This window comes from Sesamum indicum, linkage group LG3, assembly GCF_026168435.1.
Source record: "Sesamum indicum cultivar Baizhima isolate 11 linkage group LG3, ASM2616843v1, whole genome shotgun sequence".
NCBI classification, from domain to species: domain Eukaryota; kingdom Viridiplantae; phylum Streptophyta; class Magnoliopsida; order Lamiales; family Pedaliaceae; genus Sesamum; species Sesamum indicum.
In genome coordinates, this window is record NC_142659.1 from 29,063,731 (window position 1) to 29,083,855 (window position 20,125).

Sequence of the window (20,125 nt, forward strand, 5' to 3'; positions counted from 1 at the left end):
CGCTTATGAAATCTCATAGAAATCATTTTTTCTTTGTTTTCTTTAACTTCGGGGTGTTGTGTATAATACCTAAAGGGAGTCGTTTTTATTTTGTCTTCGAGGTGTCGCTTATGACACTTCAAGAAAACCATTTTTTTTTTATTTTCTTTGTCTTTAGGTTATTACATATGACCCCTTAGAAAGCCATTTTTCAGGGTGTCCTTTATGACACGGTCAAGGAAGTTATTCTTTTTTAATTTTCTTTGATTTCGGCATGTTGCTTATGACACATCAAGAAAGCATTTTCCTTTTGACTTGGAAGTGTTGCTTATGACACCCCAATAAAGTCATTTTCGGTCCGTCTCAAAGGTGATGTAGTAATAAAGACGATTTTATTTGATATTGAGATAAGAAAGATTAACATTCTATTTATTGAAAAAAGATCCTAAAGAAATTAATACATCTTGAAGCCTCTAATTATTAAACCTCTTGGTCTTCTACCTTTTTTCCCTAATTATTCCATTCCTTGATGCTCAACCACATTTACTCGATCATTCTTGTTGCCAGATTCAGGATATGGTGCAAATAGTTCCTGTTGTTGGTAGGTCATCACTGTCCCATCTTGATTCTTCAAAAAATCATTTTTTCTTGAATTGTGATCCAAAAATTCCTTAAATTGTCGTGTCTAAATCAATCTTTCTACCTCATTTTTCACATTGTAACAATCTTCTATGATATGTCCCTAATCTACATGGAATTGACAATAACGATTAGACTTCATCCTCTTAGGGTTCTCCTGCATGGGTGGCAGCTGAACAATTCAACGATAGATACTCTGCGGGAGCTCCAACCATCTTAGCTGGTCAAATTAATCCCTTTCTTTTTGAAGCTCTATATGTAAGTTCTCTACCCCCTGTCTACTATTCTTCAAATACATGGAATTTTTTGTAACTGAGGTTTCATTGAAATGAATTCAACAGGCTTCCCAGCACGCAATCTTTTTTCTTTGCAAGGATTCCACAGATATGGGCAAGCTTCAAGGTGGGTTGAATTCTCATTATTTTATCAGATATTATTTCACCATAATATCAGATATTCTAGAATTAGATGGCGATTTAGATTGTGAATCTAAGTGTCATGTGTGGTTCAAGCATCCGTTCTCTAATAAGTTTTAGGTGGACCTAGAAACTTATCTGAACAAGTTCAAAAAACATAAATTTTGCCTGTAAAGTACAGAGCCAAAACATTGTGTGATTCCATTGATCAAGGAAAAGTTATATATCTCTAGTAAAACTTTGAGAAATATAAAGATGTGTTTTGTGGAGACAAGCATATGGGAATACCTTAGCCTTGTTCCAAAGATTATCTCTGATTGGATCTATCTGTCAATCTAATTGATCTGCAAAACCAGCAGATATGTTAACATTGTTAATATCTCCTTTTGGATGTCACAGTTCTTTTTCAAAGCTGCTGCAAGCAGGGTTACACCTTATGTTGCTTTGTTGTAACAAGTTCTGATTGTTGTTTGAGCAGAACAAAAGTACTGGAGAACTTAGCTTTCTGACCTCTTTAATGAACTTTGGAGGTTCCATGATTGAGTTTATTGGGTATCTTATTATGACCTTTGCGAAATAACAGAGTCCGTGAACTCTCATCCTGTATTTGTCTGATTCGCAGTGAGAGTCTTTACCAGCATCCAGGAACGAGCACCACTGAGCGGTATTCTTACCGTTGCTTCCATGATTAATCTTTTCAATGTCTCAAAAGCATCATCTTATTAAGTAGGCAAAATTACATTTTTTGTCCTGTAATTTTAAGTCGGTAGCACTTTTAGCTATGTAACTTACTCGATTGGTAGATTTAGTCATTTTTTTTAATAAAATTAGTTCTGTACACAATCATTACAAGATACAATCACTATCTCTGTGTTAAGTTAAAAAATTTGAATACACGTTCATTACAAGATATCAGTGCTTTCTAGAGCAGTCAATTAAGATGGATACAATTATTGCATTCCCTGATGTATTATTCTCCGTTTGATGGATGAAAAACATCTCAGGATGATTACATAATTATGAACTAGTGAGAAAACTAGAGGGAACACTTGTGCAAAATCTTTAGACCATTTAGCTTGTTTCCTAGCACAAAGTCTGGGACGAACCATTCTCCAGAACATGCGAAAGTTGGCTCAAACCAACCAAAAGTGGATTGACGGAAACATAGAATTTTGAATGACACATCATCCCAGATATAAGGATTCAGAGAAGCGACCATCACTATTCAGTGCTTGTTTCACCAGGTGACAGAAATGAGGAAAATGAACATTAATTTCATACAATACATAGAGGATTGGAGCTGTTGATTCTGGTGGAAAATTAACCGCAGAATACATCACTACTAATCCCAGTGAAGAATTGCTTTATATTTTGTGAGTGACCATATGCAGAAATTCAGACTAACAAAAGAATGGACTCACTTGTCCTTATAACTCCCCCTTGAAAGTATTGGAATCAGTAGTAAGATTCAGCACCAAATTATCTAGCATATGATGACATCTTCGGCAGTTCTAAAGAAGGTAAATCATGCAAGTCATTACAGTATCCTGCATAAATTCAACAACAAAGAGATCTCAGTGCCGTGTTTTCTTTCCTATTCAACCTATGAAACCAATGTTTCCAATCTCACATCAAGAGGATTCACTTAAGAAACAAGCAGAAGGGGTAAGCTTGGTCATAATTGTCGATGGTAATGAATGTAGGAAGGCATCAATAACGTGCACAATAAGTATGGTGAACCAGATTCACCAATGCTAATCAGCGTTGCTTCCTCCCAAGTTATTACGGAACCTGCCACCAAAGCTTGACCACCTTCTGAAGGTGCAAGCCACCAAGCTCCTCCCTGAAAAAGACCCTAACCTCATCTTAAAAGATGTTGACCTCCCGGTACTGTTTGATGCAACATTAACCTCCCCATTTAGGCCATCAATTGGTGGAATATCAGCACCACCAATTTCCTGCTCGTTAATGCCTACATCAGGCAGGTCAGGCTCAACGGCATCCAAATTCACTGCAAGTGAACCTCTACTTGACCTCAACCAATCAGTTCCCTCTGAGGTCACCCCACGACACTTTTTAACCTTAACCTTCACCAGATTAGGACAGCCACCAGCCAATGCTTCCATGCCATGATCCGAGATTGGACAATTTTTTATGCATAACTTCTTCAACGCAATACATTTTGCAGCAATGCACGAGATCTCTGCATCTCCCACAGTTTCGCTCCCACACAATGCTAACCTTTCCAAATTTTGACAATTTGTAGCCAACTTCTCTATACTCAAATGCGTAGGATTCACACCGATTAAAACCAATTCTTGCAAAATAGGGCAATGAGTAGCAACAGCAATTAATCCATCGTCACTTATTCTATTAGTTTTCCATCCATCAATACGGAGCTTCCTAAGCGACTTACATTTCTCAGCGATCATCATCAGTCCAATGTTCGTACACTCAGGTGTTTTTACCAAGTGCAGTATTTCAAGATTTGTACAATGTGAAAGAGCCGAGAGACCAAGATCACTAACCTGAAGCCTCTCCAAGTGAACCTCCACAAGCCCATTAACTGTATCAGCAATGACTTCAAGCAACTTATCCCAATCCCCAGAACACCTAAACAACTTCAAACTCCTCAAACTCGTTGCCCCAGCAATCAGCGGCCCGAAGCACTGCCCGTTGTAAAGATCCTTTAGACAAATCATTTTCAAAGCTCCGGCAGCCTTTCCTGGCCCAATGGGTTCAGCTGCAACCCCATCAGTAATGCCACGCAACCGCTTAACGGACAGTTCCTCAAGAAAAGCACAATTTTGGAGTAAGGCATTCATCCCTTTAGCCCCAAAGGTGCAAGACCCACAAGAAAATTTCTGCAAGTTCTTGCAATTCTCCGCGAAAACAGCCACCCCTTCATCGGTGAGCTCGCGGCAGGCCCGAAGCTTCAATCTCGTGAGATTCCTGCATTTGAGCGAGATCAGAATCAGCGCATCGTCGCCAATGCTAACAGATCTGCGGTCACATTTTAGGGCTAGCTTAGTAACCGCATCGAAGCGAGAGAACAATCCCGGAACGACGTTAACGAGCTGCGACTGTGCGTTGAGCGAGAGACGGTGGCGGCTCTGCCCCTCGACTGTCAACCAACGGCGGCAAACCAAGGAGGAGCGTTTCCGGTCCCCGGCGGAAAGTGACTGGAAAATACAGGCCAAGCATTCATCTGGGAGATTCAAAGTGTAGTCCTCTCCAGCGACGGCGTCATCCAAGTCGGACATAACGCCACCAGGACTTGCCGAAACCGTGTCTATCGCCGGCGGGGAGATCACGGTGGCGGACTTGGAGAATCTGGGCCTCGACACAGAAGCTGACTGGCCCATTCCCGGCGGGCACGCGGCGGAGGCGGAGGCGAAGGCTTTTGACCCGTTTCTTCTGCTCCCAGACGGTGTTATTTACGGTGGGCAACTGCAGAAATCAGTAGTTTGTCTTCTTTCTTGGTTCTGAGAAGGAAAGGCAATCAATTCAGACTTTGCCAAAAAGGGCTTTATGTTCTAACTTTCGGATTGTCTTTTCTTGACAGGAAATTCTTGTGATCATCATTAGGCATCTGGGTTGGGTTAGGAGTTGAGTGCGGGCAATCCCATTTGTTCTATTTGCTTGAGTGTTAGCTTCCCTTCTAGTTCCACTCCATATTCAATTCCTCTTACATGATATATCCGTATGCCCTAAATATTACTAAATTTTCATTTGATTTGACCCAAAACCATTTTCTTCTTTTTTCTTTTCTTGTCCGATTTATTTAACTTGTAATTGTTTTCTATTTTTCTTTTCCTAAAATAGAAATTTACAAAGAAAAAAAATTATTTTTCGACTCCAAGATAAATAAGCATGGAATGAAATTTTATTAGTAGCCTAGATGGGCTATTAAATTGAAATTAATAAAACTGACAAAATGTAACATAAATTCTAAGTCTTCTTATGGCATTTCAATTTTTGAAAAGAAGAGGTTGAGTGAGTTTATAATTTTTCAGAGGTTGGGTGTGGAGGATGATTAATATTCCCCCACGAATTGAACTCTATGTTCGTGTTGTGGAGTTATTCAATTATGGCTGCCAGAGCATAGAAGACTCCCATTGATTAATGCTTGTGCTTGTTTGTTTTGGCTCACAAAATATCACCAAGAGTTGAAGCAGTTAAAGTTGGACTTGGAACCACCACTATAATTTATGGACAAAATCATAGTAAAGTTTGTTCAACCTTAATACCTAATCTTATATTATTCTGTCATTTGACTTTGTCCTTTTCCTCTTTATAAACTACAGAAAATTTGAAAAGAATAAGTGACTGAGTTTGACTCACGGATTCCTCCAGCTAGTTTTCTTTTTTCTTTTCTGAAATTATTATTTTATTAGTGATGTGTCATTAACTGTAAACAATTACTTTTAATAATAGGGCAGAAATAATTTTCTAAACATTTATCTAATAGGGCGAACGTCGATTTAATTTGGGCTTCTCATGATTCAAAAATAAATGCTTCTCAGCCCAAAACCATCCTATTGGGTTTCCAATTTTCTACAAATAGTGGACCTTTCACATCCAAACATCGTGGAGCCAATAGCTGTTTGGAGTTCGAAAATAGTGGGCCTCTCACATCCAAAAATACTTGAGCCCAATAACAAAGTATGTTCATTCATTGAAGGTAAGATGAGATTGGACGTGGGTTTCATTCAATTTTGCAGCTGATTTATGTTAATCCGACTCCAGGTCTTTTAGGCGATTCTGATCTCGAACAGGTGACACGATACTTGATAAAAGATCACACCTTAGACTCCCTACGAGGTCCTTAACGATAATTTTCCAATACCTATATCAGTCTAATGTTAGGATGAAAGAATTCGAAAAGCTAAAACTTCATAAAAGAAGCCTTCTAAAACAATATACTTGCCCTTATGACTATTCACCCAATTACATAGGGTCCAAAGCGTTCGTACTCGTATAATAAATTCACGTTGTGAGATCTTGGCCATTATCTACTCAGCGATTAACTGTCCTTAGTATAGGATAGCGGGTCGGATCAAATTGGATTGGATCCGCCCTAATGTCGAAATAAGCTGATCTTGTCCTATTTTGGTATTTTGACCTTTACAAAGGGGTTTTTATGTTCTTCTATACTTTTTCTCTATTTTACCCTGCTTTATATGATTAAAGGACTTATTTGAGACTTGATTACCTGCTATTTTATCCTTTATTAGTGTTTTTAATTTCCTTAATCTGAGTAGAGTCTTTATATACATATTTCAGAGGATGTTGAATACTACTCATTATTATTCGTGGACTTTAATTTCAGTAGAAAAACTGCATTGAAGATCATTTTTGTAAGCCATTGATCATGTGTTGAAAATTAAAATCTGATTATTTTTTGCATTGATACACTCATATCTAAATCTTCGATTTCGAATTAACAAAAGTAATTTTAATGATGTCCGTTGGTAGTATTATGGATATTTTCATTTTGCACACTCAAATGTATGGTGAACAACTAGCAAGTTGACAATTTAGGCTTACTAATGCCCTTGACTAAGACTTTTCTGTTCAGATCATTGTTGGTTTCCACATTGTCTGATACAAATTCTTGTGTTCAGACTAGGTGTGATTACATAGAATGAATTATACGTTGAGTATAATTTATTTATATACAATATAATTAATTTGGATATTCTCTAACCCGACCCAATTAAAACTTCCCTTTTGATCTAAGAGATTAATTGGTTTGGTATCTTTACATGAAATCTTCTCATTCACAACCTGGTTGAAGTTAGCAAACACGTTAATGTGCTGTTGATTTACCTTACCAGAGCTGTAATGCAAATCATGGGTGGAGAGTACATTAAGAATGTTACAATGATTTAGGTTATCTATTGTCATCAGTAGATTCTGGTTTTCCGACATCATAATTATAAAAATACACAGTAATAACATCATGCATGATGATGATCAATGTAGTTTGTAATCTGTCCACTGGGCCAACTGGCATTTCGTATTGTACTATAAGCTGTCTTGTAACTTTGAAAGCTCTTGAACAGATATTAAAATTTCCTTTATGACTGCTCGATTAAAAACTGTTTCGTGTGCCTGAAAAACCAATTCCTTAGAATTATTGGGGTGGCCCAATTATAACTTTCTAAAGTTCTAGGCCGTTTGAATTTAAAATCATATATAAATTTACGTGTCAAAATTAGTAACTTTTTAACAAATAATACTAATTGAAATTAGTGAATTCATATCGAATCATATACACTTTGATATGATCTAATCTGGAGGTAAAACAATACGAACGTCTGATATGATCTGATTTGGGTAAAACTACACAAACATTTGTTCTGTTCGATCGTATTTTTCTTCTTTAAAGAGTAAATTGCAATTGAAGCATGAGCAATATTAGTAGAGGAATTGTGGTGTGTAATGGAATTGAGGTTCGTGCAGGGGGCGCCGAGTTTTTTGAATGTGGTAGATTATAAGTCCGTGTTTATTTATTTTGTGAGACAGGAAATTGGTTGGAGTACGTAGACGTACCTGTTTTCTTGGTGAGTGAATCATTGGAATTGGTTGCTGTGGCTACTCTTAAGTAGTGGTAGTTTGAGTGCTACTTTGGTCTCATTATTACCACGCGATTCTTTTAATGATGCAATGTTTCTGGTCACATTATATGTGTCATGAAAATTACGTTTATCAGTTAAAGAACTTGCAAAACACCTCTATCCCCTTTTCACAATTTACAATTTTTATTTGTAATTTGGTACAAAAAATAAAGAATTAGTACACACAATATCCCATAAACCCATCAAGAAGAATTATGTATCGATCTTGCATGCAGGCATGGTTTTTAAATCGATGTACTATCATAAAAAATCAGAACGTTATTAAATAAAAATTAATTAATACACAGATCAAAACGTAAGTTGGGGTAATTCAATTTTTCTTGCCGGCATGATCCTTACCGAACATTCTATTGTTTCCCTGCCCACCACAGGTAATTGTAAGGAATCAACATTTTCTTGGCACAAGAGTAACATCAATGGGTTAACACAAACCAATTGCTGAGTAATCTTGAAACTTTTATTCTTAAAACCATTTTTTGTTACAGGAACCAATTTGTAAAATTGCGAAAAAAGTAAGTGATGATAAATGTATATATGAATGGGAAATGGTGGTGAAAATGATGGCGTATGTATTTAAGGTTGTTTTGTAAAAGGGGGGGATGAGGGATGGGACTAGAGCCGATTGTGACAATAATTTATGGTACGACAGCCAATTTACCCCTATGACTTTGTTTAAGCAAATTGTCCTGAAGCATGGGTCACATCACACTTGGACAACACAGTAGCCAAAGATTTCCAACTCTGATCCACCACACCTACCGTCCCTCCCTCCCCCTCAAAGATGTTGGGAATTAATTTTTAGCTCAAATTAAAATTAATTAGATTTAAGTTAATTATACAACAAATATAATATAATTATTGCATAATATTGATGTATAATTCAAGAAAAAATAAATTAATTATAGAGTATTGATAGTAAAATATTTCATGACTGATGCATTTTTTCTTATAAACAAAAATTTATATAAAAACTTAACATATTAAAAATGAGAATCATTTAATATTAATATTTTAACATATATATATGTATCATATAGTACCATAAACACTGCAATTTGCATATTTTCACACCAAATTCAAAAAATAAAAAAAAAGAATTCCAGGGTGGAGTCTTGGGAGCTGGCCTGGCACATCAACATCAGCCAAAACCCGGGTGGCTGTAACTTTGGAAATCATGGTACGTACAAGCGCTTGTTGTTGTGTCTAGTCATGAACAAGAGCCGGTTTTGAGGTTAATGTTTGGTTGGATTCATAGCCAAAACAAGTGAGAGATTGAGAAATTTTGCTCGTTTTCGTGAAACTCCTGCACCAAAATATATATATTAAAAGCAGGTGAGATGAGGGAAAATGGTGAAATTTTGGGGTTTACTGCTGACCTTTTCTCAAGAAAGGAATTGCATAATTGATTCTATATACGTAGGATTGAGGGAGCTGGAGCTGTGCCTGTATGCGTTTGTTGATGAATTGTTTAATGGGAGACCGATAGTTACGAATGCGCTGCTGCACACTGCACACTGCACCATTTATTTTCCCAAAAATATATGGAATAAATCAACTTCTCTCTTTATGGTCTCTATTTATTAGTGTACTGCCTCTGTTAATTCTGTGTGTACGGATACACCACCTCATTACATTATATATGTCTTATTTTTTATTAAAATTTTCACATATTTATGTTGTTATTATTATGATAAGATAATGTATGAGTGGAGCAGCAGCGGTAATTTTGTGATTCTTGAGTTTTGGTATTTAAGTAGTACCATATGCATCACAATTCACAACAACATCAGCAACTGTAGAAATAGGAGGGTTGAAGGTGCAAGTGATGGGTAATAAAAGGGAGGTCAACTCCATAGCTAATAACATTAATGATTGGAATGAGTTCATTTGGTCAATTGCAACTGCTATATATTGTTCGTAAAGATTAACATTTAATTAGTGATAATAATGAGCAGTATCTTTAAACCCTGCCATAATTATGCGAACAAACATTATTATTGTCAACACACTCTTTCATTACATGTGGTCCAACCCGCAATGACTCGGATCCACCGCTCACAGCTGGATTTTTAGGTTTATTGAATCCACCCCCCCTCCAAAATCAAATATTTTTAGGGATAATCACACTTTCCTCTTCTCAACTTTGGTCTTGTTATATGTAAATTATACATAGTCTGAAAAATTGTATCTACTATTACTAAAATTTGTTTCACCTAACAAATCAGTTCCTTTATTTATCAATTTATATTTAACCCCAATTGATATACTAGTGATTTATTGGAGGTCAAATCAAAACTTTTATGATCAGATTACCTTTATAGATCTTCACATTTAATGCATGCGATTAGGTATATTTTTACCGTTGTAAGGGTAACTTAGTTAGAAAAAATTATTTGATTTGCAATAAGTCAGTGATAAGTCAATCGAGAGTAATTATCAATTTTCATTCAACTTCTTTTTATTAATATCGACAAATTCAATGAATTTTAACTAATGGATGATCTTATTTGTTACATGGAAGCAAACTTTAGAGTTACTAAATATAATTTTCAAAATCACAGAGAATTTATGTATAATTACACCATATCTCATGGGAAGGGAAGTGTAATTATCACAAACTTTTAAAATGAATTTGAATTTTATTTTTAAAATTCAAAATATGCACGAGATATATATAAATTAGATATAACAGAAAATAAATAATTCGGACTAGTGTGTATATACAGACACGTCGGCTTTCTCCCAATTCCTCACGCCACAAAGGAGGGCATATTTATACTATTTGGTAATTAAGGAAAATTGCTTTCATTGCCCCTTTGAGCTAAATCTAGCAGCTTCTCATAGGGTAGTTTAGTAATTTCACCGCGTAACCATCCCCTTAATGATTTAATTCTTTTTATAGTCGCTCTTCATTAAAGTTGATGTCGAGAATCATGCTCCTAGTTAATTGTAGATGATGTGATTTATTGGATATAATATTTTATTTTAAATTCCATTGCATCTTCAGTACATTTAACACATGTGTGCACACGTACTAAGATTACATCATTTATTTTATTTAAAAAAATATTTTATACATATACCGTGTATATGTTGATTGGAATAGAAGATGCAACATGATTTGAAATAAAAAAATCTAAATTTGGTGACATATACAATTTAAATAGATTTGATACCGTGATTTATGCCCGTTTATTTCGTATCATATCTTATTCAAATATTAATGATACAAATTATATATAGAAAAATTACTACGGGCTCCTTGAGATTTTTCATAATTATAAATACACTTTCGTTGCTTGAAAAATTATAAATACCCCTGAAATTAACGACTGCTTAACAAATTTTCTCCTACAATGGATTGTTATGAGTGGAGTATTGCTAGACGGCTATTAATTCCAGTAGAACTATTTATCATATTTTAAATAATAAAAAATACTTATAATTATTATAAATTAAAAAAATACCTTATACAGTAAAACCTCTATAAATTAATAACCTTGGGACCATGAATTTTATTAATTTAGAGAGATATTAAATTATCGATAAATTAATATTTTATTAATTAAAAGAGAGACTTTTTAAATTCAGCAAATTTAGTACATATGTATTGAAAATAAATAAATTCATATATGTTTCATTGATTATATTCATGCAACAATGAACTATTATATTCATAGACACATGTATCAATTCATTGGAATTACTTAAATATACATGTTTATATTAATTCATTGCACTTAAATAACTATTATAACCAATTAAATATATTCATGCATGATGAATGAAACATATACTACATAAATCTCAATATGATAATAAAATAGTTCATAACACCCAACCATGTCTTCTCATCTAAAAGGCATCGCAAAATCATCCATGAATGATCAAATGCGTAAAGCATTACAGATTTCATATTTTAGTAAATTATCATAATATTTATAATTGTAATATTTATGAATTATTAATTTAGAGTTTTAATGGGACCTAATATTTATAAAGGAATTTTCTGAAAAATTATTATTTTATTATCTTATCGAATTTGATGATTTTTTACAAAGGCCCAAGTCGGGACCGGAGGATTTTATTATTTTAGAGAGTTTATTAATTTATAGAGTATTAATTTATAGAGGTTTTACTGTAATTTACCCTTCCCTTATATATAATAATGTTTTGGCCTACAATTAATTGCTCATTTCACATACGTAATGAACATATAGTAATTAATGAGGTTGTTAGCACACAATATTGGTTATTAAAAAACAACATAAAAAGAGACAGAATTAATGTTGAAGTAGCAAAATAATTCCTTGTGTTCTTTTTTTTTTTTTTAATTTGAAAAAAGTTCTGCTATTAAGTGGACCCCTCAATAGAACAGTGGATTAGATACATTACACCGTAGAAATATGAGATTTGTGTTTGATAGAGTAGGGGTGGTGATGAGCTAAGATCGTACGGTGTAGGGATAGCCATGCAGGGGAAAGATGATGAATGGGGCGGAAGAGGATTGTTGAGTTCCAATAAAGGGTGTAGCTGGTCCCGCTCCCGCAACATTGATTTACATATACACATAAAAGAAGAGGAAAGTATGGGAAGCATGCAACGCAATGCAGTGGCAGTGTGCTACTTTCTGAGGTTGATGAGCGCATCTAACTTTGACCATACCACATTGTACACCAACACCATTTGTAAAAATTTTCAATAGGACATTTCCTTTTCTTTTCTTTTTTTTTAAGAATTAATTTAATTATTTTCTATTATACTTTAAACACTTTTGGGAATTAATTAACATATTAATTATAATTAATTAAGGAGAGTCTTGGATACATATGATTAATGTGCCCCACTAAAGTTTGTTAATTACGAAAACATCCCTGGGACTTTATGTTCTATAAAAAATAAGATAAATCTCTGATCAAGTCAAAATTGGTTTTTTTGAGTTTTTAAGGATATTTTTTGCTGACATCAATATTTTTCATTATAAGTCAAGGGTAAATGTTATTACTTATAATTTTATTTATTTAAGTTAGACCAGCCTCAATCCCTGATATGTTCATTCATCTCATTATAAAAAATTGATTGTTTCATATTTTGCTAATGAAAAATCATGATAGATTAATATTACTAGTTATAATTAAATCAATTAATAATATAAAAACTTAAATTAATTGCAGTTAAAGAAAATTTGACATGTCTTAATGTCAAAGTACTTGTCATGGTTCTTATAAAATTATATATAGTCAAAACACTTGTTGTGCACAGTTCGAGCTATAATAAATTTTTTAGTTTCACATGATGCAATAACGACTAATAATTGTTGAACAGTCATAGACTCGTAGTTAATTATTATTTACCATGATGTTTTACTTTTAATCATAATAATTAGTCATATATCTTATAGTGTTTGTTAGTTCATATATCGAGTGGACATTACATATCTTTTTTTTATACGTGATTTTGATGTAATTGATCTGATAATTGTTGATGCTTCAAAAATTATATTTGAACCTTAATCATAATACCATGAATCATCGTTTATCGAAACACATAATTAATCAACAAATTGTAATCATACTTATATACAAGACGAATTCTTGTATGAAAAATGAAAATAATTGAAGTCGTACGTGTTGATAAATTCTGAGAAAATAACAACTTATGCAGCCTACAAATAATGGGATTAGGGCTGTAATCCATGAAATCAGCAGCAATGCAGGCAACATGCTCACATTCATGAACTTCAACACACCATTATTAATCTCTCTCTCTCTACAAAACAACAAAAAATCAACAGTAGTAGTAGTAGTCCTGTTGTTGTCGCTCTATCTGTGTCTAAAATATATGTAGGTCGAGGTTGAGGTTGTTGAGGGGCTGTCTTGGAGATTGAGCCTCTAAAGACAGGAGGGCGGAAGGTGAGAAGATAAAAAAGCAACCCAAAGAAAAAGAAAGAAAGCAACTCCTCATCCTAGCTACCTACTGCTTCATTTTTGGTTCTGTTTCGACAAACCATCAATTATTATTATTATTACAAATTTTATATAATTGTAAGTAAACCCCTATAGTCTCATAAATTACATCTAGTATCCATGTGGTTTACATTCGTCTAATAAATAAGTTTATCCATTATTTAAGATTTACTAATTTTGATGATATTAACAAAACAACTCTGATAAAAAATTATATTTACCCCTGATCGCAGGTCAAATAGATCTGTTTATAATTAAATTATCATTATATATACATCCTCACATGTATATTTTCACCGTTATAAGGGTATAGTTTAGTCACAAAAGATTTGTTTGACCTACAATAAGTCAATTGAGTATAAATATCAATTTTCATTCAGTTTTTTATATATATAATATAAAAAAATTCAGTGAATTTTGATTAACTGATGAACCTTTTGTTTGACGGAAGAAATTCCAGGAATACTAACCGTAATTTTTCCAACTCCAAAAAATTTTCATATAATTATATCAAACCTCATAGAAAAGAAGAGTAATTATCCTTGATAATTATTATTATTATACATTACTCCCCCAACCCCATCGCTCTATTTATTTTTTTTATTTACTTTTTTTTCCACCCAGTCCCAATTTTTGTTGCATCAAATTATATTTGCATTACACGTATACGCATTATTGATATACACTTCATATTATTTGTATATTTACAAAATATACAGTCTGACATTAGAGAGTTGAGTAATATATAAACTTTAAATTTTTCTTTCCAATGAAATATCTTTTTCAGTTCAAAATTTGAGTTTTAAACTAAAATAAAAAATACTTTGCGCAAAAAAACGCATTTAAAATGAGGTCATGCAAGTTACATCATATACACATAATATAGACCGTGTTAATGCTCGAGGATCTAAATAACTCAAATTTCACCCAAATGCAATTTAACACACTATTAATTTATATTTATTTGATATGGTAAATTATATAATTAATTGTTAGCTAATATTTTTTTTTATATAATTAAATCACATAATTGGCTCATATGAATACAGACAATAAAACAGTTCGAGTTCAAGAAAACACGATTAAATGACACAATTTAAATCATCTATCAAAATTACAATGAATGACCCCAAATACATTTAGGGAATATGAGATTCTCTAACCAGTATATATATCATTGGGGTTTACTTATTGAAAGACGAAAAAGCCATTCATTAAGGGCAAAATAGACATTTCGTTAAGATCCGCGCATGAGGTCGCGGGTCGGGTTGACCCGGAATCTGAAGATGGATAAGCACCACCCGATTGAAGCTAGGGAAGGTTCAGATTAGAACACGTGGACTGATTTACAGTGTCAAATTGGATCCTATAAGTACTCCAAATCTGACTCAATCGAGGTAACTGACGTTTATTACTTTGACTTCAAATTACATATTTCTATCTCGACCACCAACTAACTTGAGTGTCGGATGATTTTCATCGGGGACGAACCCGATTAGCCTGGCGTTTTATTCTTCAGGACCCATCACAGATCTGAAGAAGATGAAGGAGAGGAGTGGAGGGGCGAGACGATGAGGAAGAGAGAAAAATTAATATTGTTCTTGTATAACTATTATATCAGAATTGATGTAGCTATTAGCGATTGTGGTGGCCCATTGCGTACCATTTTCATATAATATTTCTAATTTTTTATTGTAGCATCAACAATTAAAAAATTTGAACTGGTTATATAGTTGCCATCTTTAACTTCTTTCCCAAAAATGCAATATTTAAGATATTGCCATGTTATCATTAATGAAATAGTATATAAAATGGACGGAAATTAGGTAATACTTGTCGCTGTCGACGCTGTAAAAACATAAATACGGTTGCAATCATTTTAGAATTTCTATCTATTTATACTATATATTATTGGAGAGGAGTTTTTTTTGGTGTTTAAATTGATTTTGATCTGTTATTTCTTTTAAAATATTTAAATTAATTAATTATAAATATATTCTCATTGTTTGAAAATTATAAATACATTCTAATTTTAACGTGCGTGTAAAACGAGTCCATTCCATTATGTTTTCATCCAATATTTCTGTTAATTACCTAAAGTGCTATTTTGAATTATGAATTATAATTTTATAAAATATTTTTCTAAACCAAAATTTTTAATTGATTAATTACTTAACCCACCCTTAAATTTTATTTTATTTTAATATTATTTTAAAAAATCAACAAGAGTAAAATAGTAATTTTTACATCACATTTAAGGACTACATAACTATTCTTCATTTGAGGAGTATTTGTAATTTTTCAAAAAATGAAGGATATTTATAATTATACAAAATTTAAGAAAAATAGATGTAATTTACCTATTTTTTTTTCATATTTTAGATAATTTTTTAACTATACAATAAATAAATTTATTTTAAAAATTATGGACGTATATAGAATGTATGAGAGTGAAAAAGGGATGAAATGGTGAATTTAGTGATAGTGTGTGTAAGGGGATGAGGATGAGGAGAGGAAAATAGGGGTAAGGCCTGCAACTGCTTTACTCATACACGCTTTTGGTAAAGAAAGAAGTAAGTCGCAAAAGAGGCGTTGAAAATAGTAAAAAGTAATTACTGTATTCTTCTTTCCTTTTTGGCAGGTGATGAGAAAAGCGTGCTCATTCATTATTTCTTAATTTAGGGAATACCCATTTCTTTATTAATTATATATTTATTTGAGTGAATTAATTTATGTGAAAAAAGTGAAGGCGTGACATTTTTAGAATTTTGGAAGAGGAAAAGAGGCAATAGGTGCGTGCTTTGATTTATGGAGCTCTTTATGACGCCGCTCTACTCTATATTATCCTCTCTCTCTCCTTCTTTATCTTTATCTTTTTTCCTTTTTATTTTTGTTGGAGTTTATGTCATTTTTTTCATTTTTATTTTTTGTGACTCATCTATTTACTTAAAGTATTTGAACAACATATTTTAAAAAATACAGACAATAATAATATTAATATTTATTCCATACATAGGAAGAAAAAAAATCAAAGGTTGATTAAATTTTCAATTGTAAACACTCATTTTATATACATTGATTATAGTTCAAGAATAATATTTTATATCAGTTACATACTTTTGATTTTATATATAATATATTTAACCCGTTACAAGTATATAAAAACATTATCCAGGGTTGTTTAAATTTATGTTATTTTTTTGCTGAGGTTATCATTTTCTACCCAAATTCTATAGGAATGGGTGAATAGATTTTATAAAATTTATTAACAATTTTTTTTATTATTGATAATCTTTTTTTGTTATGATTATTTAGAAAAATTATTGCTTAGATTTATTCTTTTTGGTTTATTCTCTTTTGACGTTTGAAGAAAAATAGCAAAATTGGGTGCATTTGATTACAATTTGAAAAACACAACAAAATGGGATAAAATATACCAAGTTTTTTCATTTTAAATAAAATTTTTGTTAAGTTTCAAAAAAAAGTTAACGGAAGGATCAAAAGTGTAAAATAAATTAAAGTTTAAGGACAAAAATTAATTTTATATATATTACAATTAGCCCAAACAAATTTTAAAAAAAAAAAAAGTAACTGGATTAAGCCCGATGTAAAAAATATTTTTTATATTGACATGGATTTCTTTTATTAGTTTTCTCGAAATATTTGGTGTAAGTAATATCTAGTTATGAGGTAATGATTTTTATTCTATAAATATAAGTATCAGTTTACTTTAATAAAATAATTATTTATTTTTTTATATTATAAAAGATATAATAATTTGTACTTAAAATATTAAACTTAAATTACTAATTACTAAATTAATAAAAGAAGAAGAAATAACTATCATGAATTTACTCCCATTTACGGACAAAACATATTGAATTAAATCATTAGGGCACCTAATATTAAGCCAATAAACAAAAAAGAAAAAAGGATTTCACTATAGTACTCGGTGTTTGTAAGTTTTTGAATAATTCATGTTAAAATTAAGTTTGATCGAACTAAATTAAATATAAAATAAATTTATTATATAACTAATTATTTTATTTTGAATTATAAATTAATTATATAATAAATATATTATATAATAAACTTCAAATTCAATCAAAGAATTGAGTTAGAAATTTTAATGAGGTCTCCTGGGTCTCCCCGGGTGACACGGTAAATTGCATGTTATGATGCTAGAAGGTGCCATTTCATTGGAGGGTCCACGACTGTGCTGATCCACCCTACTTCAGCTAACTACATGAAATCTCTGCTCGTGGGGCCCCTCTTTCAGATGGGCCCTCTGCATACAAATTCGCACGTACAAACACTCACGTGCTGAGTTATTGTGTTGCATGACCCATTCATTATCAGGGCCTAAGAAGCCCAAATCCCCCCACTCTCTCTCTCTCTCTCTCTCTCACACACACACACACACACACACACATTTATTCCACCTATATACATACGCACACTCACTCACAGCATCAAAAGCCCACAAACACAAAGCAAAAATCACTCATAAAAGAACATTATTCAACCATTCCTCCTACTCCCACTTCTCCTATTGATATGGCTCAAAGCACATCTCTGACCCTCTCTCTCTCTTTTATCTTTATTTGACTAGAATGAGCGCATTCTTGGAACTCTTCTTCTCGGGAGAAGATGGCTTCTCATCATCAACACAAACCTCAGTTCTTCTTTGATGCTTTGTACTGTGAGGAAGAGCATTGGGATAACGGGGAAATCGTACATGAAACTCTAAACTGTTTGATAGAAGGAGAAGGGGATAGCTCTTCAGACCATAAACCTTCTCTGGAATTCTTGGGACAGGACTTGTTGTGGGAAGATGAAGAGCTGAGCTCTTTGCTGAACAAAGAGCAGGAAAATGAACTGTACGATGGGCTTCAGGAGAGCCCATCTTTGGCTATGGCAAGGAGTGAGGCAGTGGAGTGGATGCTTAAGGTCACTGGACACTACTCTTTTTCTGCTCTCACTGCGGTTCTTGCAGTTAACTATTTGGATAGGTTTCTCCACAGCTTCCAGTCCCACAGAGAGAAGCCATGGATGACTCAACTAGCTGCTGTTGCTTGTCTTTCTTTGGCTGCTAAAGTTGAGGAGACACAAGTGCCTCTTCTTTTAGACCTGCAAGTATGTGAAAAATCTAATCTTTATACGTAGACAACAAATTTTCTGCAATGTGGTTAGATTTAACTGAGATGGGGTTGTTTCTTAACAGGTGGAGTCGTCAAAGTATGTTTTTGAGTCCAAAACCATACAAAGAATGGAAATTTTGATTCTATCCACACTTCAATGGAGGATGAATCCAGTCACCGCGCTTTCTTTTCTTGATTACATTGCAAGGAGGCTAGGATTGAAGAGCCATCTCTGCAGGGAGTTTCTTAGGAGATGCGAGTGCCTACTTCTGTCTCTTGTTTCTGGTGAGTGAGTACATTCTGATTTTGTTTAGAGTAAAATCTCTCTCTCAAAAGGTTTTCCCTTTGTTGGTTTTGTTTGTCTTATAGTTATAATATCACTTGCAGATTACAGATTCATGTCCTATCTGCCTTCTGCATTGGCCACTGCTACAATGCTGTATGTTATTAGCAGCCTAGAGCCCTGCATTGGAGTGCAATATCAAGATCAGCTAGTGGGCATTCTTGGAGTCAACAAGGTATACATATTACATAATTTGTTGTTCTTTTCTTCCCCCATACATATATGCCACTTTTCCCATGTTGTCTTAACATGATTCCAAGAACCCTTGTCTGCAATCTTGATTTACCTGAATTGATCCCTGAACGGAAACAGGACAAAGTGGAGGATTGCTGTAGGCTAATACAAGAAGTGGCCACAAGTGTTGACTTCCACTCAAGTAACAAAAGGAAGATGGGGTCAGTAGTAGTCCCCGGGAGCCCCAAAGGAGTGATGGATGTGTGTTTCAGCTCTGATAGCTCCTCATCCTGTGATTCATGGGCAGTGAGCAGCTCAGTTGCTTCATCAGTTTCCTCCTCACCAGCAGAGCCTTTGTCCAAGAAAATGAAGCCTCAGACGACTCAGAGTCCAAAGAATGCAATTTTCTGATAATATTCCAATCTCCTAGAGCCCTTTTGTTTCCTTTTGTATTTTATAGGTCAATTTTATTTTATATATATGTTGGAATAACATTTGTATGAATATTCTAATTTGAAATGCCTACCATCTTTGCATTTCATCATTTCATAGTAAGAGTATCATATATGGACCATCATCATCCATGGCAATGATCAAACCATCCTATGTATGTGAATATTTCTGTCTTGAAAGAATGGTGGGGTATGAAAACCCTGGCTGGACTATACAGAAGAAGCAAAGATGGTTGGCATTGAAGCCAAGAATTTGGACATAGAAATGAAGAGTGGTGGTAATTTAAGTAGGTATTTCCTTTTGGTTCTTGTGACTGTGTCTGTTTTAGTGTAGTATGCATTTATGAGGGGTAGCTAGGAAAATTGTTAGT

General features: G+C 33.4%; 2 protein-coding genes and 1 long non-coding RNA gene across 5 annotated transcripts; 2 read left to right on the top strand and 1 right to left on the bottom strand.

Annotated features, from left to right (window-relative positions):
* The first annotated feature begins 423 nt into the window (after nt 1-423).
* On the top strand, nt 424-1,880 carry LOC148788862 (uncharacterized). 3 transcript variants are annotated; one of them, XR_016064937.1, is made up of 4 exons: nt 424-580; nt 769-876; nt 960-1,020; nt 1,657-1,880. It is a non-coding gene; the product is annotated as an uncharacterized LOC148788862 (long non-coding RNA). The 3 variants fall into 3 exon arrangements; XR_016064938.1 differs by lacking the exon at nt 424-580 and having other exon boundaries at nt 653-876; nt 1,513-1,880; XR_016064936.1 differs by lacking the exon at nt 424-580 and having other exon boundaries at nt 669-876.
* Nucleotides 1,881-2,279: 399 nt separating this feature from the next.
* LOC105159149 (F-box protein At1g47056) lies at nt 2,280-4,723 on the bottom strand. The gene has a single exon (XM_011076105.3). It carries the CDS (start codon nt 4,397-4,399, stop codon nt 2,789-2,791), a length of 1,611 nt encoding a protein of 536 aa, XP_011074407.1. The 5' UTR covers nt 4,400-4,723; the 3' UTR covers nt 2,280-2,788.
* A 13,356-nt stretch (nt 4,724-18,079) lies between these two features.
* LOC105159150 (cyclin-D3-3) lies at nt 18,080-19,851 on the top strand. Its single transcript, XM_011076106.3, has 4 exons — nt 18,080-18,780; nt 18,869-19,070; nt 19,173-19,303; nt 19,441-19,851. The coding sequence occupies exons 1-4, from the start codon at nt 18,295-18,297 to the stop codon at nt 19,711-19,713; spliced, it is 1,092 nt and encodes a 363-aa protein (XP_011074408.1). The 5' UTR covers nt 18,080-18,294; the 3' UTR covers nt 19,714-19,851.
* Nucleotides 19,852-20,125: the final 274 nt, after the last annotated feature.